The following is a 23,180-nucleotide window of genomic DNA, read 5'->3' as shown; positions in this document are numbered from 1 at the left end:
AGAGTCAATCTTTAGAGTTTGGGAACACTTTTTAAGTATGATTGGTGAGAGGAAGTATCACTGACTTCTGCCCCAGACCAGAGGCAAAGGCCAAGGCCAGGGGTCCTGGAAGCTGCTTTCAAACTAGTGATAGCCACTCATCTAAACCATGGGCTCAGTAATCTAGGCTGGTGAGAGTCACGTGACTTAGCTTCCTGTGTGTTGCTGTGGCTAACTAAGGTCCACGTGCAGCAGCCATCCCTGTCCGTCTGAGGAATGGATCAGTCCAGTCTCCTTGATGTAGATGATGGTGCTGGTAGTAGTGTCAGGTTACATTTAATGAGTTCTTTCTTTCTGTAGCCTGTGATAAGCATTTCACTGCTAACCTGGAGGTGCATGTTCCCATCTAACAGAGGAGGATTTAGGGCTCAGAGAGAAAGTTGAGCAGCTTGCCTAATGTTACCTATGAATAATTAGTAGAACCCAGAATTCAAACTCAGATTTTCTTGACTCTAAAACTCATGCTTTCATCTTTATACTGTCTTTTTTTACAAATAAGAAGAAGATAAATAAAAATATAAATCATATTTTAAGCATTGCCCATGTTATTCAAAGGAGCTCTCCTAAGTTTAGAGAAAGGGAGACAGCAGGGTGGCATGAGGGGTGGATTGGACTGGTAAGGTATTAGAGAAGATCTTAAAGAAGAAGTAGGCTAGTGAACAAAGTACAGAGTAGTATAATATGCCACTAATCATGGGGGAAATGTATATATACACATTTGCTTGTATAATTCAGCATATATCTGGAAGAAGACTCTGATAAATGTGGTTGTCTTCAGGAAAAGGTAGTAGGTAGCTGGGGAGAAAGGGAATTTGTTTTCTCTTGTGAACTCTTCCATACATTATGACTTTTGCCCTCAGAAACTAAGTATAGCTAATTTTTAAAAAAAACCAAACACTTTATTGAAGTAAATAGTATTAGTAAGAGTCCTCTGTACTGAATCTTATTATTCAGAGTCCTAGTTACACGGTTATTTAGGAAAGCTGAAGTCTTACAACTTAGAGACATTGCTGCTGCTGCGTCGCTTCAGTCGTGTCTGACTCTGTACGACCTCATAGACGGCAGCCCGCCAGGCTCCCCCGTCCCTGGGATTCTCCAGGCAAGAATACTGGAGTGGGTTCCCATTTCTTTCTCCAATGCATGGAAGTGAAAAATGAAAGTGAAGTCGCTCAGTTGTGTCCGACTCTTAGCGACCCCATGAACTGCAGCCTACCAGGCTCCTCCATCCATGGGATTTTCCAGGCAAGAGTACTGGAGTGGGATGCCACTGCCTTCTCCTTAGAGACATTATGAACTAATTATTTATAAAACTAGTCTCTGTTAGTGAAAAGATTAATGATGAGCGTTAAATCTTTTTAGATACAAGACTAATTACAACATCTATGAGAATGCTATTAAAAAATAGAATATAAATGTTGAAAATCTCAAAAACCTATAAATGAACTCATATTTAATAAAATATTAGGAAGCAGTAAGAGAGAAAGAGATTATCTGTACATTTTCTCAAGTGGGAGATCAGTAAATTTTAAAGCTGTTAAATCAAGTTATAAAGAGTATTTATACTCTTTAAAGGTATAAAAATATCTACTTGGAGAAACTATAAAATTATTAATATAACCAGCCAGAATGTGATAGTGGAGAAATGGGATGAATTTAAAGGTATATGAACTTCCCTGTCTCATGAGGAAAACTCAAAAGATATTGTTTAGAGGTGACAGGATAGCTATCGTAAGAACTTAAAACAGACTAAACTTACCAGAAGGAACGCAGAAAACGATGTAGAATCATACTGGTAAAGGTTTAAAAAAATGTTTTTTATGTTGAACAGAATTCAACATAAACAAGGTGATAGAACCAAAGTACCATTAAATATTAAGTGGGATGTGCTGTGCACTCAGTCATGTCCAACTTTTTGTGACCCCATGGACCGTGGCCCACCAGGCTCCTCTCTGTCCATGGAATTCTCCAGGCAAGAATACTGGAGTGGGTTGCCATTTCCTTCTCTGTAAGTGGGTTAAACACCTATCAAAAGAAAAATTATCTCAGGTTAAACCAAAAAATCAAATCTAAATTATATGATGTTGTACACAAGATCATCTAAAACTACGGATGGTGATAAAAGAATGGGCAAAGATATGACAGACGAATGCAAACAAAAAGAGGTGATGTTAATAACAGCCGAGTTGAATTTGTTATTGTTGTTCAGTTGCTAGGTCTTGTGTGACTCTTTGCTACCCGAAGGGCTGCAGCACACTAGGCACCCCTGTCCTTTACTGTCTCCTGGGGTTTGTTCAGGTTCATGTCCATTGAGTTGGTGATGCTATCTATCTCTTCCATGGCTACCCCTCCTCTAAGGGAGGCCATAATCTTAGTTTTTTGTATGTTGAAGTCTTATGCCAGCTTTTTCACTTTCTTCTTTCACGTTCATCAAGAAGTTCCTTACTTCCTCTTTGCCTTCTGCCATTAGTGTGGTATAATCTGAATATTTGAGGTTGTTGATATTTCTTCCAGGTATCTTGATTCCAGCTTGTGCTTCATCCGGCCCCTCATTTTGCATGATTTACTCTGCATATAAGTTAAATAAGCAGGGTGACAATATACAGCTGACAGTATATATATACAGGTGACAATATAGCTTTTATCTTCTTCACCCACTAATGGACACTTAGGTTGTTGGTTGTTTCTATAGCTTGGCTATTGTGAATAATGCTGCAGTGAACATGGATGTGCAAATAGCTCTTCAAGATAGTGATTTCATTTCTTTCTGATATAAGCCCAGAAGTGGAATTGTTAGATCATGTGGTGGTTTTATTTTTAATTTTTTGAGGACTCTTCATCCTATTTTTCATAGTAGCTGTACCACTATAGCGTTTACATTCCCGACAACAGGGCACAAGTTTCCCTTCTCTCCACATCCTCACCAACTTTTGTTATTTCTTGTCTTTTTGAAAAACATAGCCATTCTAACAGGTGTAAGGTGCTATCTTATTGTGGCTTTTTAAAATAACAAATTAAGCATTCAACTTAAGTTTGAAAAAGAACAAGAACTTTTTTTAAAAAAATTGAAGCTGTAAAACAGTATCTAGCCTGCTAAAGAACACTATGGAAAAAAAAATAAAAGAACACTATGGAGATTCTATTAGCAAAATCTAGACTACAAGAAATATACAAGAAGCAGTTCTTCAACAAATAAATCACAGAGAAATAAGAAGAAACTATAGATTGAAAGCAAATTATGTGATATATCAATGAAATATAATATAGGGGCTTTGGTTCCTCATTCCAAACAATTAACTCTAAGAAAATATTCCTGAGTCAGAAAAATTTTAATGTGGACTAGATATTTTATATTAAGAATTTATTGCTTAATCATTCTTTTTTTTTTTTTTCAAGATTTATGTATTTACTTATGGCTGTGCTGGGTCTCTGTTGCTGCCCATGGGCTTTCTCTAGTTGCATAGAGCAGGGGCTCCTCTTCATTGTGGTGGATGGGCTTCTCATTGCAGTGGCTTCTCTTGTTGTAAAGCACTGGCTCTAGGTGTGCTGGTTTAGTAGTTGCAGCAAGTGGGCTCAGTAATTGCAGCTTGCGAGCTCTGGAACACAGGCTCAGTAGTTGTGGTGCGTGGCCTTTGCTGCCCTGCAGCATGAGGATCTTCCTGGAGGAAGGATTGAACCTGTGTCCCTTGCACTGGCAGGCAGACTCTCAGCCACTGGACCACCAGGGAAGCCCCATTCATTTTTTTAAAGAGTCCTTATCTTATGGTAATACATACTGAAATATTTTGGATTCAATAATAGGACGTCTGTTATTAGCCTCAAAATCATCCCCTGGGGAAGGCAAGGAAAGCCGAAAAGGTGGGAGGGAGTATGATATAGAAGAAATACAATTAGACAAATGTTGGTAATTCTTGAAGCCAGGTGATGGGCACATGGGCATTCATTACACTATTTTTTTTTCTATTTTTGTATATGTTTGAAATGCTCACATTATTGTCAATAAAAATGGTTGAATCATACAAATGCAGGTGACATTATAGCAGAAGTGGTGTGTATACAATGATCATAGCCATCTAGAATAAATACGAAGAGGTATTATAATTGTGTTGGCATGCTGGGATGTGATTAAATTCTCTGATTTCCAGATTATCAGTAGTGTCATAGTGTCATGGATTTTACTTCTGTATTTTCACAGAAGTATGGGAGTGATTGTGGCCCACTCCACAGTATCTCTTTATATGGGCCACCCTTCCTTACTGTGTCACTCTGTAAATATCTTTGTTAGAACTTACCTTGTAATTGTAAGTCCATGGGTGAGCCTTCTTGACTGTGCACTCTTTAAGAATGATTAACACCTGACATATGGTTTGTGTTGGTAAATGTCTGTGTTCTGAACTGGTGAAAGTCATTGGCAGCAGTTCTAAGGAAGTTCATGGGATATGGAAAGGGCCATTTGATGAAAAAGCTCCAGGTATCAAAGTGAAACTAAGAAGACAGAGGAGGTTAGGAAGAGGGGCAGCTGCAGAGCTGAGGCCATTCACTTCCAGAGGCTGCAGAAAGAACGGAATGATGGCTGTTGTATCAGTATTGAGGGGCAGGGGTGTCTACATGAGGGGCTGCTAAAAGGGATATCAGGCGAGGGAGCCAAGGGCTCACATTTGTGCAAATCCTCAGCCCCAGTCAGAACTCTGAAGGCTGAACTGTTTTTGATTTTATCCCCCAGGCCTGGTTAGCAATGTGGTATTCACCAGTCACACTATGGAGCAGAGGCACCCTCTCCTTGTTCAGCTGCAGAGCCTCATCCGAGCTGCTAATCCTTCTGCATCCTTCATTCTTGCAGAAAATGGGATTGTCACCAGGTAAACTTAACAGTCACTTCCCTCTGTAGGACCAACCACTTTCTCAAATACAGCATTCTGTTTGTGACCCATTGGCTCTTTCCACTGTATCTAAGACCTGAGCATTTACAGAAGCCAGGTCTTGAACAAGTGCTTTTGATGCTGTATAGAAATCACCAAGAGGATTCCCACATGTCAGTATCCTGTACTGTTTTGAGATGTTTTGTTTTTGATGCATTCTCATTCTCATTCATTAAAGGATTCAAGTCAAGACTCTCTCAGTGTTCTTTATGTTAAGATATGAGAGAAGTAGCATAAAAACATAGGGAAATTATATCTTTTAATTTGTAGAGTTGGGTTCTAGTTACAACCTAAAAATAGAAAATTAGTGACTTTTTATGTAATGATACTAAGAGTTGTATACTTTTTACATAGTTTCGACCTTTGAGCATTGCAGATATTTTACATATTCAAAAGTTAGGTCAACAAGGAGGAAAAAATACAAAAAGTGAATCTATCTGTATATCAAAGTAATAACACCCATACACACACAAAATAATTCAAGTAAGTTTTGAACATAATCCTCTGTTGGAACCCGAATTCCAAACAACATCACTGAACATTAGGGAAGGGAGATTATAAATATGAAATGGAAAGGTAAGGAAAAACCCTGCAGATATTGGAGTTGAATAGGGAGACTCAATATAAATTCATTAGTTCAAAAAAATGTGTATTCCCTCTTTCCATTAAAAGGGACCAAAAATAATACCACAGTCGCAATTAATACCTTTACTGCTGCTGCTGCTAAGTCGCTTCAGTCGTGTCCAACTCTGTGCGACCCCATAGACGGCAGCCCACCAGGCTCCTCTGTCCTTGGGATTCTCCAGGCAAGAATACTGGAGTGGGTTGCCATTTCTTTCTCCAATGTATGAAAGTGAAAAGTGAAAGCGAAGTTGCTCAGTCATGCCCGACTCTTAGCAACCCCATGGACTGCAGCCCACCAGGCTCCTCCGTCCATGGGATTTTCCAGGCAAGAGTACTGGAGTGGGGTGCCATTACCTTTACCTCTAGATCTTAATTTCTAAGTACCAATCCCTACTAAAGGTATCTGGTCTCTTTGGAGAATTAGTTGATTGCAGTTTAGGCAGTGAAAGTACAATGTGAGCCTAGTGCATTTTATGCCAGAAAGGCAGGGAAGTATTCAACAATTAGTGGAGATATTTCAAAAGGATACGGAAGCTAGCTTAAGAAGCTCCCACTTAAGTTTGGGACAACTTGAGTTGTGGTATGAGAGAACTGTGATACTAATGGATATAGCACATGGAATAAAATGAGTCTATGGTGATATTAAAAAGGGAGGGGGACAGAACAGTAAAGCTCTTCTCTATAGAAGAATGTTAGCTAACAAATAAGAATTTATAGAACTGGAAAGACACCATTTTGTAACCTTTCATATAATAACTTGATTTAGGCAAGAATTATCAGTGGATGCTAAAAGTAGTGGATGACAGATTGTTGAGGAAAAGGATATTCACTTGACTGAAAGTATTTGTCACTCCATAGACTTATTTACTGCTTCCAAAGACCTTCTCAGTGAAGAGGTCTAATCTAGAAGACATGACATTGACCAAAATATTAAACTTAGCAAGACCACTAATGGAACCAAGTGGGTCGTGTGCTTCCTTCACATGACACTGTGGGAGGAACACATCACTCGGCCATTACTCTTGCCATAAGTGTTTAACTGAATCTAATCATGAGGATCAGCCAGACAAATCCAGGTTGTGAGACACAAGACAGCTGACCGTGTGCTCTTCAAAATTGTCAATTCCTTGAGAAACAAAAAGTTGGAGGTATTTTTTCCAGATTGAAGGAAAATTAAAATTATAAATTCAATGAGCGATCCTTGATTGGACCCTGAGTGCCCTGTCCCCACTAAAGGGAGAAATTTGAAAATGGATGTATAGTATTAGATCAATAGTTTCCAACTTTAACATGCATATGAACCTCTTGGGGATCTTATTAAAATGAGGGTCCTGATTTAGTAGATCTGGAGTAGTCTAGATATCCTGCATTTCCAGCAAGCTCCCAGGAGATACCAAGGCTGCTGGTCCTCCATATTAAATTCCTTAGGTGAGAATTGGTGAGAATGTGCTTGTTTCTAGAGATGCATATTAAAGTATATAAGGGTGAAATAACAAAAAAAAGTGTATATGTATGTACTTGTATGTGTATACAGGGGTGTGGAAGGGAAGGAAAATGTGCAGGTTAAGTTTGATAGTTCTGACTAACCTGGGTTTTCTGTATGTTTTTAAAGGAATGAAGACATTGAACTGATTCTCTCAGAGAACAGTTTTTCAAGTCCTCAGATGCTACGATCTCGATATTTAATGTACCCTGGCTGGCAAGTATTATCATTGAAAAATAGCTAAGATTTCTTTGTAAACTAAATGATTTGTTTATTTACAGGAAAGTAAAAGAAAAAGTGAAAATACCAGGTGTGCTCTGGGAGGGTGACGATGGCAGCTGCAATGGCCTGAAGTCCCAGTAGCTACTGGCCTTGTTAGAATCCCAGTGATCCACATCTCGGTCTCAAATTGAGACCCTTGCTGACTTAAGGAGTCATCTTGTGAGCACTAAGCACAGCAACGTCCTTTGTTTCCTCTAGCTTCTAGTAAGAGTGAGGCAGCTGGCATGGAACCAAGGAGTTACAACCCTTCTGAGTGAAAGAGTCACTCCTGAGAATAGTCAGTCCTCTGGGGTTCCCATCTGACAGATAGGTTGCCTGCTGTTGTGGCCCAGAGGATGCTCTCTTCTCTGCAGGTGGCCTCCCAGCCTAAACCTGTCCTCCCGATTCAGGGGAGCAGAGGAGAAAAGAGAGTGTGAAGTGTACTGTCGTCATATTTCCAGCATCACTTGAGCACTTACTCTGTGCTACACATTGTTCTAAGACTTTGCTCTCCAGTAAAGCAGCCACTAGCCACATGTGACTACTTAATAAAATTAAATATATATTAATAAAAATTAGGTAAAATTTAGAATTTAGTCTTTAGTCACACAAGATCCTTTTCATGTGCTTAACTATAACTAGCAGCTACTGTGGGACAGTACATTTCCTTCATCACAGAAAGTTCTGTTCACAGTGCCACTCTGAAGAGTTCAGCCTGTGTTATCTCATTAATCCTCAAACCAGGCCCCAAAGTAGATTACATTAGTTTCTTCATTTTAGAGATAAGGTAACTGAGGCAGCCAGGAGTTAAATGTCCTGTCCAAAGTCACACAGCTAGTAGATCAAAGAGTTGGGTTTCAGATTCAGGTTGTGTGGCTTCAGAGCCTGTGCTCTTTTTTTTTTTTTAAGTGTAATAGATTTACAAAGTTATGTTAATTTCTGCTGTACAGCAGAGCCTGTACTCTTATCTGCCATGTTGTACTTGTCCCTGTATGGAAAGGATAACTAGTTTTGCTGTGTTGAAGGTTCAAGGCAAGCCAAAATCGATCCCTCATGTTGGTCTGAATCATCTCTATAATCCTTACTCATTTCTCTCAGCCATCTCTTTATTATCCTTACCCCTCAGCCATGAGTACTGTTTTTTAAAATAGTACAGTCAGTACTATTTTATTTTAAAACACAGGTCGATATGTAAAATTGAAGATTTTCATGCTTATTCTTAAAAGGAACCTCTGGTTTGAGTCACATCATAATTAAATAGTGGGTAAGTAGATCATTCCTTATGCCAAAACAAGACAGTAATATCTTAGCTAAAAAAAAAAAAAAAGAGAGAGCTTCTGGGGTGAAACTTCTCTAGAGTGGCTGCAGCTGCTGACCTTTGTGCTGCCAAAACTAGGCCTCTGGGCCTAGTCCTGAGACGTCTGCCATCTCTTCTTGGTGCCTCAGGAAGTGCACGCGCTTTTCTGTGTGTGTGTGTGTGTGTGTGTGTGTGTGTGTGCGTGTGCGTGCGCGCGTTAGTCAGTCGTGTCCGAGTCTTTGCAACCCCTGGTGGACTGTAACCCACCAGGTTTCTCTGTCCATGGAATTCTCCAAGCAAGAACACTGGAGTGGGCTGCCATGCCCTTCTCCAAGCATTCAGATAAATTATTCTTTTATCAAGATCACCATCATCAGACTTCTGTGCATCCCTATACATAACTCCCCTCTGTCCTTGGATGAGGGCCATCACCTCAGAGTGAACAGGCTTTATTAGCTGTAGGATGTACTCAGCTTTGTGATGTGCAGAGTCTCAGCCATTCCTCTCTCACAGCCCTCTGTTGTCATTGACCCCACACCTACCTCCCCTGGTAGAACAGCTTGTTCCTAGTCTGGAAGGAAACCTTGTACTCTTCCCTTGGCCCCTCCAAATTCTCCTAAGGATGCAACTCTGAACATGGAAGCCTGAGAAGCCCATGGTCTCCAGATAACAGTCTTCAAAAACTGTTATACCACCACCTTGCTTTTAAGAAATAGCAAAAAGTGAGCTACTTTCAACAGTATAAAATTCAAAACTGCAGTGCAATTTTGAAACGAAGACTAATCAGAAAATACAGTAGACTAGAGGAAAGTGTTTGCATCAGATGTGACAAAAGGTTAATATAGTATTTGGGAGGCTTGTTTAGATTTTAAAGAACAGTTGTTGTTGTCATTGTTCAGTCACTCAGTCATGTCCAACTCTTTGTGACCCCATGGACTACAGCATGCCAGGCTTCCCTGTCCTTCACTATCTCCTGGAGCTAGATCAAACTCCTGTCCATTGAGTCAGTGATGCCATCCAACCATCTCATCCTCTGTCATCCCCTTCCTGTCCTGCCTTCAATCTTTCCCAGCATCAGGGTCTTTTCCAATGAGTTGGCTCTTCGCATCAGGTGGCCGAAGTACTGAAACTTCAGCTTCAGCATCGATCCTTATAATGAATATTCAGGATTTATTTCCTTTAGGATTGACTGATTTGATCTTTCTGTCCAAGGATCTCTCAAGAGTCTTCTGCAACACCACAGCTCAAAACCATCAATTCTTCAATGCTCAGTGTTCTTTATGGTCCAACTCTCATACGCATACATGACTATTGGAAAAACCATCGCTTGACTAGACGGACCTTTGTTGACAAAGTAATGTCTCTGCTTTTTAATACGCAGTCTAGGTTTATCATAGCTTTTCTTCCAAGGAGTAAGCGTCTTTTAATTTTGTAGCTGCAGTCACCATCTGCAGTGATTTTAGAGCTCAAGAAAATAAGGTCTTTCACTGTTTCCATTGTTAACCCATCTATTTGCCTTGAAGTGATGAGACTGGATGCCATGATCTTAGTTTTTTGAATGTTGAGTTTAAAGCCAGCTTTTTCACCCTACTCTTTCACCTTCATCAAGAGGCTCTTTCGTCCCTCTTTGCTTTCTGCCATAAGGGTGGTGTCGTATGCATATCTGAGGTTATTGATATTTCTCCTGGCAATCTTGATTCCAGCTTGTGCTTCATCCAGCGTGCATCTCTCGTGATGTCCTCTGCATATAAGTTAAATAAGCAGGGTGACAATATTCAGCCTTGATGTACTCTTTCCCAATTTTGAACTAGTCCGTTGTTCCATGTCTGGCTGTAACTGTTGCTTCTTGACCTACATACAGGTTTTGCAGGAGGCAGGTAAGGTGGTCTGATAGTCCCATCTCTAAGAATTTTCCACAGTTTTGTAATTCACACAGTCAAAAGCTTTAGCATAGTCAATGAAGCAGAAGTAGATGTGTTTCTGGAATTCTCTTGCTTTTTCTATGATCCAGTGGATATTGGCTATTTGATTTCTGGTTCCTCTGCCTTTTCTAAATCCAGCTTGAATATCTGGAAGTTCTCAGTTCATATACTGTTGAAGCCTCGCTTGGAGAATTTTGAGCATTACTTTACTAGCATGTGAAATGAGTGCAATTGTGCGGTAGTTTGAGCATTCTTTGGCATTGCCCTTCTTCGGAATTGGGATGAAAACTAACCTTTTCTAGTCCTGTGGCCACTGCTGAATTTTTCATATTTGCTGGCATATTGAGTACAACACTTTCATAGCATCATCCTTTAGGATTTGAAATAGCTCAACTGGAATTGGCATAGTGGGAGCCCAGAAGAAAGTGGGAGGGGATCCTGAGTAAGAGCCAAAGGGTATGAGGAGGGACCCCTAATCCCAGCTGGGATACTTGAAAGCTTCAAAAGTAGAAGAGGTCTTTGACTTGAAGAAATTGCTAGTCCAAAGAAATTGCTAGTCCGCTCTTCCTTCTCTGAAGGGGCAAACATGCTTTCCAATTCACAATGAAAGAGACATAAATGCTTTCAAATAGGTGTTTTGTACACAAAATGGCATATGAGAAAGGGAGAGTTCAAATACGATAATACATTGTTCTATCGAATGTAGTATATAATAACACTCAAAGCCCCAATTACTTATATTTATAATTTTTTAAACCTTTTAAGGTATGAAGGTAAATTTGATGCTGGATCAGTCTTTCCATTGATGGTTCAGATCTGTGTATGGTTTGGTCGTCCCTTGGAGAAGACTCGCTTTGTGGCCAAGTGTAAAGGTAAGCCTTGACTGGAACATGTCCCAGCACTGGTAAAAGAGTGCCCCAGAGTTGTCCCCACTTCCTGGCACCATTTTGATATTCAGTGTGCTGTCTCTTCTCACCATTTGGGTCTGAAAGGAGGCAGAGGAATTTGAGGACCCAGGCATCCCATCCCCTGAGGACAGTGGCAGAGCCACTGGGGGAGGAACTGGTATGAGTACCTGTGAACCCTAGAGGAGGCGCCTTTCCTAGTGCCTAACCCTCCCAGCTGTGCTGCCCTGGCCTTGGTCTCTGCCCCCAGATAAGTAACAGCCCTGTCCTATTCCTCCACCAGCAATTCAGTCCTCCATCAAGCCGAGTCCATTCTCTGGAAACATCTACCACATCCTGGGCAAAGTGAAGTTCTCAGGTAACTGGGGGTTTGAATTTGGGAGCTCTGCACTGTGGAATGATCACATCTCATAATGTGATTTCATAGCCTCCGCTGATGCTTAGCAGACCACTGATGTCTCTTGTTGTTCAGTTGCTGAATTGTGTCTGACTCTTTTCGATTTCATGAACTACATAGCCTGCTAGGCTCCTCTGTCCTCCATTATCTCCTGGAGTTTGCTCAAATTCATGTCCATTCAATTAATGACACTATCTAACCATCTCTTCCTCTGCCACTCCTTCTCCTTTTGCCTTCAATCTTTCCCAGCATCGGAGTCTTTTCCAGTGAGTCAGCTCTTTACATCAGGTGGCCAAAGTATTGGAGTTTCTGCTTCAGCATCAGTCGTTCCAGTGTATATTCAGGGTTGATTTCCTTTAGGATTAACTGGTTTCATCTCCTTGCCGTCTATGGTACTCTCAAAGAGTCTATCACTCCTTCCATTTTTTTCCCCTTCTATTTGCCATGAAGTGATGGGACTGGATGCTATGGTCTTAGTTTTTTTAATGTTGAGTTTCAAGCCAGCTTTTTCACTCTGTTCTTTCATCTTCATCAAGAGCCTCTTTAGTTCCTCTTCACTTTCTGCTATTAGAGTGGTATCATCTGCATATCTGAGCTTGTTGATATTTCTCCTAGCAATCTTTCCAGCTTGTGATTCATCCAGCCTGGCATTTTGCATGATTTACTCTGCAAAGTAAATAAATAAATAAGCAAGGTGACAATATACAGCCTTGACATACTCCTTTCCCAATTGTGAACCAGTCCGTTGTCTCATGTCTGGTTCTACCTGTTGCTTCTTTTTTTTTTTTTTTTTAATTTATTTATTTTAATTGGAGGTACCTGTTGCTTCTTGACCCACATACAGGTTTCTCAGGATACAGGTAAGGTGGTCTGTATTTCATCTCTGTAAGAATTTTCCAGTTTGTTGTGAACCACACAGAAGCTTTAGCATAGTCAGTGAAGCAGAAGTCCGTTTTACTAGAACTCCCTTACTTTTCCATGAGCCAACAAGTGTTGGCAATTTGAGCTCTGGTTCCTGTCTCTTCGAAACTCAGCTTGTACATCTGAATGTTCTCGGTTCACATACTGCTGAAGCCTAGCTTGAAAGATTTTGAGCATAACCTTACTAGCATGTGAAATGAGAGCAGTTGTATGGTAGTTTGAACATTCTTTGGCATTGCCCTTTTTTGATATTGGAATGAAAACTGACCTTTTCCAGTCCTGTGGCCACAGCTAAGTTTTCCAGATTTGCTGACATATTGATTACGGTACTTTAAAAGCGTCATCTTTCAGAATTTTAAATAGCTCAGCTGGAATTCTGTCTCCTTTTTTAGCTTTGTTTGTAGTAATGCTTCCTACAGCCCATTTGACCTCATACTCCACGATATCCAACTCTAGGTGAGTGACCACACCATCATGGCTATCCAGGTCATTTTTTTATATAGTTCTTCTGTGTATTCTTGGCACCTTTTCTTAATCTCTTCTGCTTTTTCCAGGTCCTTACCATTTCTTTCCTTTGTCATGACCATTCTTGCATGAAGTGTTCCCTTGATATCTCCAGTTTTCTTGAAGAGATCTCTAATTTTTCCCATTCTGTTGTTTTCCTCTGTTTCTTTGCATTGTTCATTTAAGAAGGCCTTCTTATCTCCCCTGGTATTCTCTGAAACTCTGCGTTCAGTTGGGTATATCTTTCCCTTTCTCTCTTGCCTTTCACTTCTCTTTTTTTCTCAGTTATTTGTAAAGCCTCCTCAGACAACCACTCTGCCTTCTTGCATTTCTTTTTCTTTGGGGTGGTTTTGGTCATTGCCTCCTGTACATTGTAACAAATCTGCATCCATAGTTCTTCAGGCATTCTGTCTACCAGTTCTAATCCCTTAAATCTATTTGTCACTTCCACTGTATAGTCATAAGGGATTTGATTTAGGTCATATCTAAATTGCCTAGTGGTTTCTCCCTACTTTCTTCAATGTAGCCTGAATTTTGCAATAAGGAGCTGATGATCTGAGCCACAGTCAGCTCCAGGTCTTGTTTTTGCTGACTCTATAGAGCTTCTTCATCTTTGGCTGCAAAGAATATATCAGTCTGATTTCAGTGTTGACTGCCTGGTTATGTCCATGTGTAGAGTCGTCTCTGGGGTTATTGGAAAAGGGAGTTTGCTATGATCAGCTTGTTCTCTTGACAAAACTCTATTAGCCTTTTCCCTGCTTCATTTTTTACTCCAAGGTCATACTTCCCTGTTATTCCAGGTATCTCTTGACTTCCTACTTTTGCATTCCAATCCCTTGTGATGAAAAGGACATCTTTTTTTGGTGTTAATTCTTCAATGTGCTATAGGTATTCAATGTGCTGTAGGCTTCACTGAGTTATGCAAGCCCAATCGCCATGACAAGGCAATGATCCATCAAGATGCCTCTTAGACTCTCTCAAAAAACAAAAAAAAAACCCTCCCCTCTGGATCTTACACCATCAGGCTCCTCCAGTCTTCCCTTTCATTCAGGATACCAATCTTTCTTCAGGCCCTTCTGCTCTGCAGTGGAAGATCTGTTTTCCTGCCCCTGCATGCACCTGCTCAGGGCCTCTCCTCACAGCTCCTTGACTTCCTTGTTCTAGAGACTTTAACACCGCACCCCTCTTGAGCCATCCATGGCTTCCTCATAGCCCTGTCACCAGGAGCTACCCCAATGCTGAGCTCTCTGGCTCTGGATCTGTTTCTGGTAGAGTCTTCAAGCCCTCTACTTTGCTTCTCCTCCCCTTCAGCAGACCTGTTTAACAGCCTTTGACCACTGGAGCCCTTGCAACCTGAAGTCAGTCAGTCCTGGACTGGGGTTCAGGGAAGTTGTCAAAACAAGGAGCTAGTCAACTCAACATTGGAAAAGGTGAGAATGCTCCAGAGAAAAGGAGCATTTGCTGTGGATCTGAGGCAAAAAGGGCATATTTCAGGAACCAAAAAGAGTTTACTGTGGCTGGGGCCTAGGGGAGGATATAAGGGAGTGTGTCTGGTTACAGTGTCTTTGGTAGTTACAACAGAAAACTCCAGCTCAACTAGCAGGTGTTAGCTACACAGCAAGAAGTCAGGAGGTCTGGCAGTGTAGCAGGACCACTAAAGACCCAGGTGATACATGGCTTTTGTGTGCTTCCATTCTTAGTGTCAGCTTTTCCTCAGGTTTCCACCCCTCACGGTTGCCAGGTAGTGCTAGAGGCTAGGCATCACATCCAGACAGAACACCCAGCTGATGGAAGAGGCTGGCTATTCCTGTGAGTGGCTGTATCAGTTCCTCAGCACTTCTGTCATTGGCCAAGGTCAAGTTGACATTGACCATGGGAAATTCATATTGGGGGAAGAGGATGCTGGGCAGGCAACCAGGAATGTCTGCAGCAGGAACCACTGAGAGTTGTAAGCATGGAATCATCTGAGTTCAGATAGGAAAATTAGGTGACAGAGTCTGTATAAAAGAATCTCTCATGGTCCTTAACCTTTGGCTTAGTTTATGTTATTGAATCAGAAACTTCGGCCCCTCTCTGTAAGCCCCTTACTCAAGCCCTATTCACTCAGGCTTCAACAGACAGCCCCCAACCTGCCTCAGTGGTCTTCATGCCTTCATCTTCCGTCTGCCCTATCATCGTCTCATTTTCTTCCTTATTTAGACCAACTGTTGACCCCTTTCTTGTTCAAGGTGTAAACCTCTCTTTGTTTTAGAGTTCTTATCATGCCTTTTTGGGGACCATTACCCTTTTCTCGTGTCTCCAGTAAATCTTAGCCCCCAGCTCCTCGGCCTATAAACCCAGTCACCTCTTTCCTTTCACCATGTGACCCTCCTCTAGCACTTGTACTGTTGAGCATGCCCTCTTGCCTTGGCCTCTCAGGCCTTGGCTGAAACCCACCCTCTTTACCTGTACCAAGGCGGCTTTCCTTGCTTCTCCTCAACTATCTCTTCCATAGGAGTGACCTGAGCCATCCCCTTCTTCTAATGACTATGTAGGTTTCTCCCATTCAGGGTCCCACAGTCTTTCAAATGCCACAGATGCAGAGTCAGACTCTTCTCCTCCCTCCTGCAAACTTTTTCTTCCTCTTGTAATCCCCTTCTGGGTTAGTGGTGTCCACCTGATCACCCAATCAACTGAGCTAGAAACTTACATAGTTCCTCCCTTTCTTACTTCATCCTTTCTAATTTGCTGCCAGTCACATCAGTTTTCCCTCCAGCATGTCTTGGGAATCTGTCCCCAACCCAGCTGCACTACCACAGTCTTACTGTGACCTTAACCTTTAGGGGCAGGGTCTCGGGGACTAAAGTGTTCTCCTTACAGACTCTGAGAGGATGATGGAGGTCTGCCACAACACTCTGGCCAACTCCTTGAGTATCGTGCCAGTTTTGGAAGGACCCACACCACCCCCTGACTCCAGAACCTCACCTCAAAGCAGCAGCGGGCAGCAGGAATGCTACCTCGTGTTCATAGGCTGCTCTCTGAAGGAAGAAAGTGTCAAGGACTGGCTGCGGCAGTCGGCTAAGCAGGTGATTTCGAAGCCCAAACAGATCTGGTACCAATATCACCAGACACTTAGGGGTTGCTACTGGCTCTGAGGCAGAAGCCACCCCCGCTCCCAACCCTCTCCCTGCTTTCTCACCACTGGTTCACCTGTCACAGGCTCAGCCAGCATTTTCAGGGACTCTGAGAGTGGGAGGGAGCCCCTAAAGCAAACTCTAGGCAGAATTGTTTCATTGACTATCCTGTGAGCCCGGGTTCTGAAAGCCATTTCCCATTTCTACTTCCCATGGCAGACTGGAGTTACTTATTAGGTGGCTTAACCAGGACCTAGGTGAAACCTAGTTGTTTTGTATGGACCCTGGATGAGCTTAGTGTACTAAACTCAAAATGTCTTCTTAGCTGAACCTAGTTCATAGCCTCTCCTGTGTTCTGAGCCCAGCATCTCCTGTACTTTGGTTCTCTCTCTAGAATGGAGATACAAAAAGATATGCTTAGAGCCCTTTGCAAACCAAGACTCCAAGCATAGACAGCAGAGGCCCCAGGGAGAGGTATGGGGAAGAGGAGGCTTGCCTGTAGATATGAACAAGCATCATTAGTTCGGTACTACAAAGGAAAAAATCTGAACTGGAGTTAAAATCATCTAATATGCTACAAGCTTCAGGTGCTAAGCCTCTGCACATGGTCTGAGGTTTAGCTTATCCTAGAACTCTGGAAATAAAGTTGGCTGCAGCCCAGGTCTCCTGCACATGCCAGGTTGGGACCTGTCTTTTATACTAAGGTGGGAAGGCTGCCTGCAGACTGTGTCTTTCTCAGACTCAGTGGCTGTTATTGTTGTCTAGTCACTGGGAAAAACTCTTACATGGTATTGGACTATAACACCTCCAGTCCTTTTGTCTACATGTCTGTCACTGGTGGGATGATTTAGGATTGAGAATCTTCAAAGAGGCAGAAACATACCTATTTACAAAAACATCAGTCTGATTCTGCCACTTGTTACCCCCTGGCATGTAGGACTCTGTGGGGGGAAATTGGTACTCTCCAGGGGCTGACAGGCAGGGTATTACATCCAGGCCATGACAGTGCTTGTGCTTCCCCCTCTGCTGGCATCTAAGTCACGTAACCAGCCCCCCAGCTCTGACCCTCACCCTTCCATGTACTCCATCAGTTCGGTTGGGACCTAACCCCGCCTTTACTTCTCTGCACAGAAGCCTCAGAGGAAAGCCCTGAAGACCAGGGGGATGCTGACCCAGCAGGAGATCAGGAACATTCATGTGAGTACTCTGTCTTGGAGGCCTAAGTCCCCTCAGTGTCCCAAGGCGGTTCTTGCACAGCTCTGTCCTTTAGGATTCCTGAGTGAGGTGGCTGTTACTGGGACATGCTGGAGGTCCTGCTTCTCTCAGTCTGCAGAGGGAAGCTGGGTAAAGAGAAACCTCCACTCAGCTGGCCTTGCAGCCTCAGCGAGAAGGACAGGTGACCCCTGGTGTTGATGTGGTCATGAGATTGAGGAAAACCCAGTGCCTGTGGGAGGAACAGATGACATGGAGCTCTGTTTTATCATCCTGTTCAAGCAGCTGCAGAAGTCTTTTCCCCCTACCTTTCCTCTGTCCTAGATATAAACCAGCAAGTGCCCAGGTAAAAACTGTCTAGATCCTGAAGTTGCTCATGGGCAGGTCGTGGAATCCTGAGGCCAGAGCAAAAGGCTCCTTGAGGAACCCGCTCAGACTCCAGGCTGACTCCCAGGCTCTGCCCTAGTCTGCATCCGCACTGAAGCCTTTTCCTGATGGGCTTGGGGGCAAAGGCCAAAAGGACCAGAGAGTCCAGGTGTCTGCATGAGCTGTGTCACCAGTCCCAGTGATGGGCAGGCGGGCAGGACTCTGGACCTCCAGGAGCCCCTGCTGTGGACTTGAGAAAGATCTCTTAATTCCAAAGCCTGGGCAACTCTGCATGTTCCTGGTGAGGAGACCGAGGGCACTTCAGAAGGCAGGCAGTGTTGCTTCCCCAGATGTAGACCTTAAACAAGGATTTGAGTGAAGGTAGTTTATTTGGGAAGTGATTCTGTAAGCTACCAACAGGAAAGTGGGAAAGTAAGAGAGAGAAGAGAAGGGTGTATTGTCAAACCAGTACCACTGTGGGCATCTGGGGCTTAATCCCATTAGGAATTCCAGAGTTCCTCCCTGAGAGGTGGGAGAGCCTTCATTCATTGTTTGATGGCTGCTTGGGGATGGTGTGATGGTGTTAATTCCCTGGCATATCTTTTTTTGGCTGCACTGGGTCTCATGGGCTTTTTGTTGAGGTGCACAAGCTTCTCGTTGTGATGTATGGGCTTAGTTGCCCTGTGGCATGTGGGATCTTCATTCCTCAACCAGGGATCAAACCATACCCCCAGTGGCAGCGCAGAGTCTTAACCACTGGACTGCCAGGGAAATCCCTGTTTTTGTTTTTAATGAATGAGTGAATTATAGGAAATGGTCAGCTTAATTCTAACAAGACTCTCTTCGTACAGGTGAAACGCCACCTGGACCCCCTGCCTGCAGGCTACTTTTATAATGGCACCCAGTTTGTCAACTTCTTTGGTGACAAGACTGATTTTCACCCACGTATCCTTGGAATCTGATGCACAGAGGCTGCGGGGGTGTGAAAGCCTAGCTGTAAAGAGGGTGTCTGCTAGAGCCATCACAGCCCAGCCTTTGGTGCAGGGTGGGTTCGGGAATACACAGCAAGCCACAGAGACTGACTTTTCATTTTGTCCTTTTACAGTCATTAAAATTACATTTCTCCTTCATTCAGTGATAGCTGAGGTTACTCTGTGGGTTGTAGTTTAAATGCAGCTGTGGTAACATCCTGTGGTCATCAGGGAGTCATAATTTACAAGCTGGAGACTGGGTCTGATTATAGTAGTTAATCTGTGAAAAAGGTGGATGGGGTGCTGCTGTGTTTGGTGAAAGTGGAAGGGCTCATTCCTAGGAGCTAGGAAGGGCCCTGTGTCAGTCTCTGTCACACTGTCACATTCTTTGTAGTTGTGGTGCTGCCAGTATATAAAAAAGCCAGTCAGGTACCTTCTGTACAGGCTGAGCACTCACTCAGCCTGTACAGATTCCTCTGGCCTGGGCAGCTCCCTTGGCCCCCAGGCTCAGAGCTTTCTTCCTTAATGAGGTGCCAGTCATGGACCAGTTCATGAATGACTACGTGGAAGAAGCCAACCGGGAAATTGAGAAGTATAACCGTGAGTTGGAGCAGCAGGAGTATCACGACCTCTTTGAGCAGAAGCCCTAGAGGAAGAAGACCTTGGAGATGGACATTGAAAAACGGGATGTCTTAACTTCAGCTCTTCCAAAGGCCTCTCCCTAGAGGGCTGTCTTTGTTCTCCTTGGCCTTTGTGTGCTGCTTGAGTGCATGTTGTCTTTATTCTCTATACAGCGCTGAAGAGCATCACCTGCACCACTGATACTTGGCAGCGGGGTGAGGGTGGGGGGTCCTCATGGAGGATGAGCAGAGAGACACTTCCCTTCGTTTGCAGCTGGCAGTCCAGGACCTCTGGGTCTCTGATAACAGTATTTTCTTTGGGCTGTTGCAGCACTGTGTGAGGGTGGGGAGAAGCATTTGGATTGCACAGAGTAGCTGTTGATACACAAAGAATCCTGGCTGTCCAAACTGTGGTCATGGCTGCGGGGCCTGGGCCACCACAGGCCTCAGGCTTCAGACACTGCCCCAGGAGAGCCTTTCTCCCCAGTGGAATGCCTGCCTCCCTGGTTCAGCCCCTTCCATTGAAGGTTCGGTCCCTGTTGACCCTGTGCCCAGTCCTGGAGGACGCAGCACAAGCCCTGGCCAATCCCAACCATCAGAGCCAGCAGCTTGGACTGAGATCAGTAGTTTCTTCTAAAATGAGGGGATTTCCCTTATGGACTAAACTGAGGAGAAAGACTTGTTGCTTTCCAAAAGTGTGGCTTTTGAATTGACACAAGCAGCCCGCCTTGGGATCGGTTTTGAGCTCTGCTCATGTCATCAGTCTGGTTTGCCTAATAATTCTGGGATGAGAAAAACTGCTGCTCAGGCCTTGCTGGCAGTGTCTTGCCTCACTGTTAAGGGCAGTGTCCTTCAACTGCATAGTCTTAGGCCCAGGGTTCTGATCGCTTATGGGACATCTTCACTTAAAGGGCATTCAGTCTTTGGCACCCATACCTCCCCTCAGTCTTGCCAGGGAAAGCCTGGTTTTCAGCCCAACCTTTAGGCAACTCATGTCCCCAGGCATCATTGCTGGCCTTGGACTAGTTTGGCTCCTGAGAACCAGGAATTTCAGAGCCTTCCAATATCGAAGTTAGAATTCCTTCTAGTAGCTTTTTTCCAGCTGAACTAAAAAGCAGAGGGGAATTTCAAGTGTATCCCATGCCTGACTTCCAGAATTAGTACAGGGAAGAGAGAGGTCACTTATGTGATGTCTGTTAGGACTTCAGCGCCTCAGCTGCCTAGATTGTAAATGATTTCTGAATTTCACTTTTTTTTTTTTTTGCATGCCTTAGAAAGGAGCACATAGGCAAAACCAGCAAAGTTTTTAGTAACGTAGAGGGGTTTTTTAGAAAGGGCCCTGGCACAGAAGAGAGAGAAAAACGATGGAGCACATGTGATCTGTCACACAGAGGCCTGCATGCAAGTAGTAAAGCACTTGTTAAGGGCTTGTTAGTAAAATGTACTTAATGTTAGAAAAAAATTTGCATTTGAAGCCAAATGAACAATACTCCAAATACCATTTAATAAGAACTCTTGCATGAAGAAAGGCTTCTGAAAAGACCCATGTGTTCCAGTCCCAGCTCCAAAGCTGCTGGTGACAAAGGCCCACATGTGGAGCCCCAGTCTAGGAGCCCTTCACTTCTAGCTGGCCAGAGGCTGGGGTCCACAGTAGGCCTTCCTCTGCTTCAGAATCAATAACCAAGATCTTAAGTGCAATTGATGAGATAAGCAATGAGTTACTGTAGCTTCCTTTAGCTCTACCGAGCTCTTTTTAAAAACTCAAACTTGAGCAGCCTGGTGGGGGGAGCGGGGTGGGGAGGTTTGGGGTGGGGGAACAACAGGCCATCTGCCTCAGGTAGATTGCTGTGAACATTTAAATGAATGCTCTCTTTCTTGGAGCTTGAGTCATTTCCTGGCTGCTACACAAAAGAGTTTTTAAAGAGAGGTCGGAAGCCCACCCATAAAAGTGGGTCTTAAACACTGTGTGGGGCTATACCTCCTGGTGGTCTTGGTTTCTGACCATTGTCCATAGAAATGCTCTCTCACCAACTTGCCCCACTGTCCCAATTCCTCTCCTGTTAGAGGGGAAACTGTGATTACCTCAACTTGAATATGAAACTGTGATTGAAAAAAGTCAAAAGGTTAAGTTTCAAAGCCAAAAAGGCAAAACTGGCTGAGGCTTCCATAGATACTCCTCAGCCTACTTGGGAGTATGAAGGGCACACTGGCGAAAGGGCATTCCTTGGGGCACACTGGCTGTGCCCTGGTAAATAGGCACACTGTGGTGCACTGTGTGAGCTCCTTGAGAACTGAGACTGGAAGGGTGCTTCCTCCCCACACTGCTCCTTCTGGAACCTTTGGGGCCTCTGGGTTTTTAATGTGAAGTTTAATATCCACTTGATGCTTCTGGGCACTCCAGGTGGAGGTGTGGTATCTTAGGCTGTCTCTAGAGGAAGGGTCTTGACACTGTGTTTGACATTTTGACCTTAGAAGTGGATACCAGGGATCCAGCAGAGACATTGGTTCCCAGGGACAGACAAAGTTCTCCAGGAGCTTAATGCTTTTTGCCAACTTTCCTATTAGCAGCTTCAGTTTTATATCACCCCGAGTGAGTGTGATAATGTTGAAGTCGCTGAAGTTATAGGTTATTTTACATTTTGATGTGGGATTTTTCTTTTTTTTTTTTGATTGGAAAGAGGAGGCAGATATTGGAGAAAAGGGATCACCCTAGGAAGGGGCCACTGGCAAGGAGTGGCATTGGCCCCACAGAGCCCTGGGGGCTCTGACCTGAGGCCTAGACACTAGGCCCTGTGGGTCACAAAAAGTACCCTCCTAAATTCTATTAGGATTTTGAAAACTTTTGCACAGTAATAAGCTCTGGGTTTGCTCTTCAGGCTTCTCAAAAGGGAAAAGTTAAAGACTATAAGCTATTAAGTATTCCAGCCATGTTGCTGACCTAGATGGATAGTTGTACCTCAAAAAGTAGGTGAGAAATGGCTTCCTCAGCGTCCCAGGTTGTCAAATACTAATGACAGAAGAGCTCACTTAGGTGCCAAAATTGACGTTTATACTAGTTTTTCAGTGCTGTAATATTTGTAACTTAAATTTTAAAACTATTTACAAACACTACTGTAACTTCAGTGAAACAATTGTGTGATTGAAGCTTTTTGCTTATTATAGTATTTATTACACTACTTCAGTAAATATATAAGAGTAGCTTTCAATTTATTTTTATATTATTTTCATGTTTTTACTTGCAGTTGTGTATGTGAATTTACCTTGTTAACTGAGATGTAATGCTAAGGACCAATAAACTGTCACTGAACAAGCAGGGCCTCCAGTAGTTGCCTGTTGCTATGGTCCCAAAGTGTTCTTGGGGATTGAAGAGGTGGCCTGGGATTGGGGACCTCTCTGCAGCTTCCCTGGGAACGCCTCTTTGTTGGGGCTGTTGCAGGAGGGGTCCTGGGGACTTGACTCCCCTCCCCGGAGCTCTGAGCCACTGCTGCCATGAATACAATTCATAAGAGGCCACTTTGGCCTGGGGTGGGTACTCTCTGAGAGTTCCAGATCCCAAGGAGGACCTCGAGAAGCCAGCTTGTGGGTACAGGGGTCCTGGGGCCCCAGAAATAAGTTCTCCCACCTCACCC

General features: G+C 43.4%; 1 protein-coding gene across 20 annotated transcripts in view; it reads left to right on the top strand.

Annotated features, from left to right (window-relative positions):
- The window catches only part of DNAAF9 (dynein axonemal assembly factor 9), a 167,185-nt gene extending 144,324 nt beyond the window's left edge, over positions 1 to 22,861 (top strand). For all 20 annotated transcript variants that reach the window (XM_086333297.1, XM_086333296.1, XM_086333314.1 and 17 more), the window contains 8 exons: positions 4,760 to 4,895; positions 7,192 to 7,278; positions 11,308 to 11,414; positions 11,731 to 11,805; positions 16,129 to 16,334; positions 17,514 to 17,579; positions 18,812 to 18,905; positions 19,469 to 22,861. In XM_086333297.1, the coding sequence (XP_086189423.1) occupies positions 4,760 to 4,895; positions 7,192 to 7,278; positions 11,308 to 11,414; positions 11,731 to 11,805; positions 16,129 to 16,334; positions 17,514 to 17,579; positions 18,812 to 18,905; positions 19,469 to 19,581 (884 nt within the window). In that variant the 3' untranslated portion in view covers positions 19,582 to 22,861. The remainder of the gene's footprint in view (positions 1 to 4,759; positions 4,896 to 7,191; positions 7,279 to 11,307; positions 11,415 to 11,730; positions 11,806 to 16,128; positions 16,335 to 17,513; positions 17,580 to 18,811; positions 18,906 to 19,468) is intronic.
- Positions 22,862 to 23,180: the final 319 nt, after the last annotated feature.

Source organism: Bos grunniens, chromosome 13 (genome assembly GCF_055505025.1).
Source record: "Bos grunniens cultivar Pamir isolate PY7600 chromosome 13, Bosgru_T2T1.0, whole genome shotgun sequence".
Taxonomy (NCBI): domain Eukaryota; kingdom Metazoa; phylum Chordata; class Mammalia; order Artiodactyla; family Bovidae; genus Bos; species Bos grunniens.
This window is presented reverse-complemented; position numbering and strand designations above follow the sequence as displayed.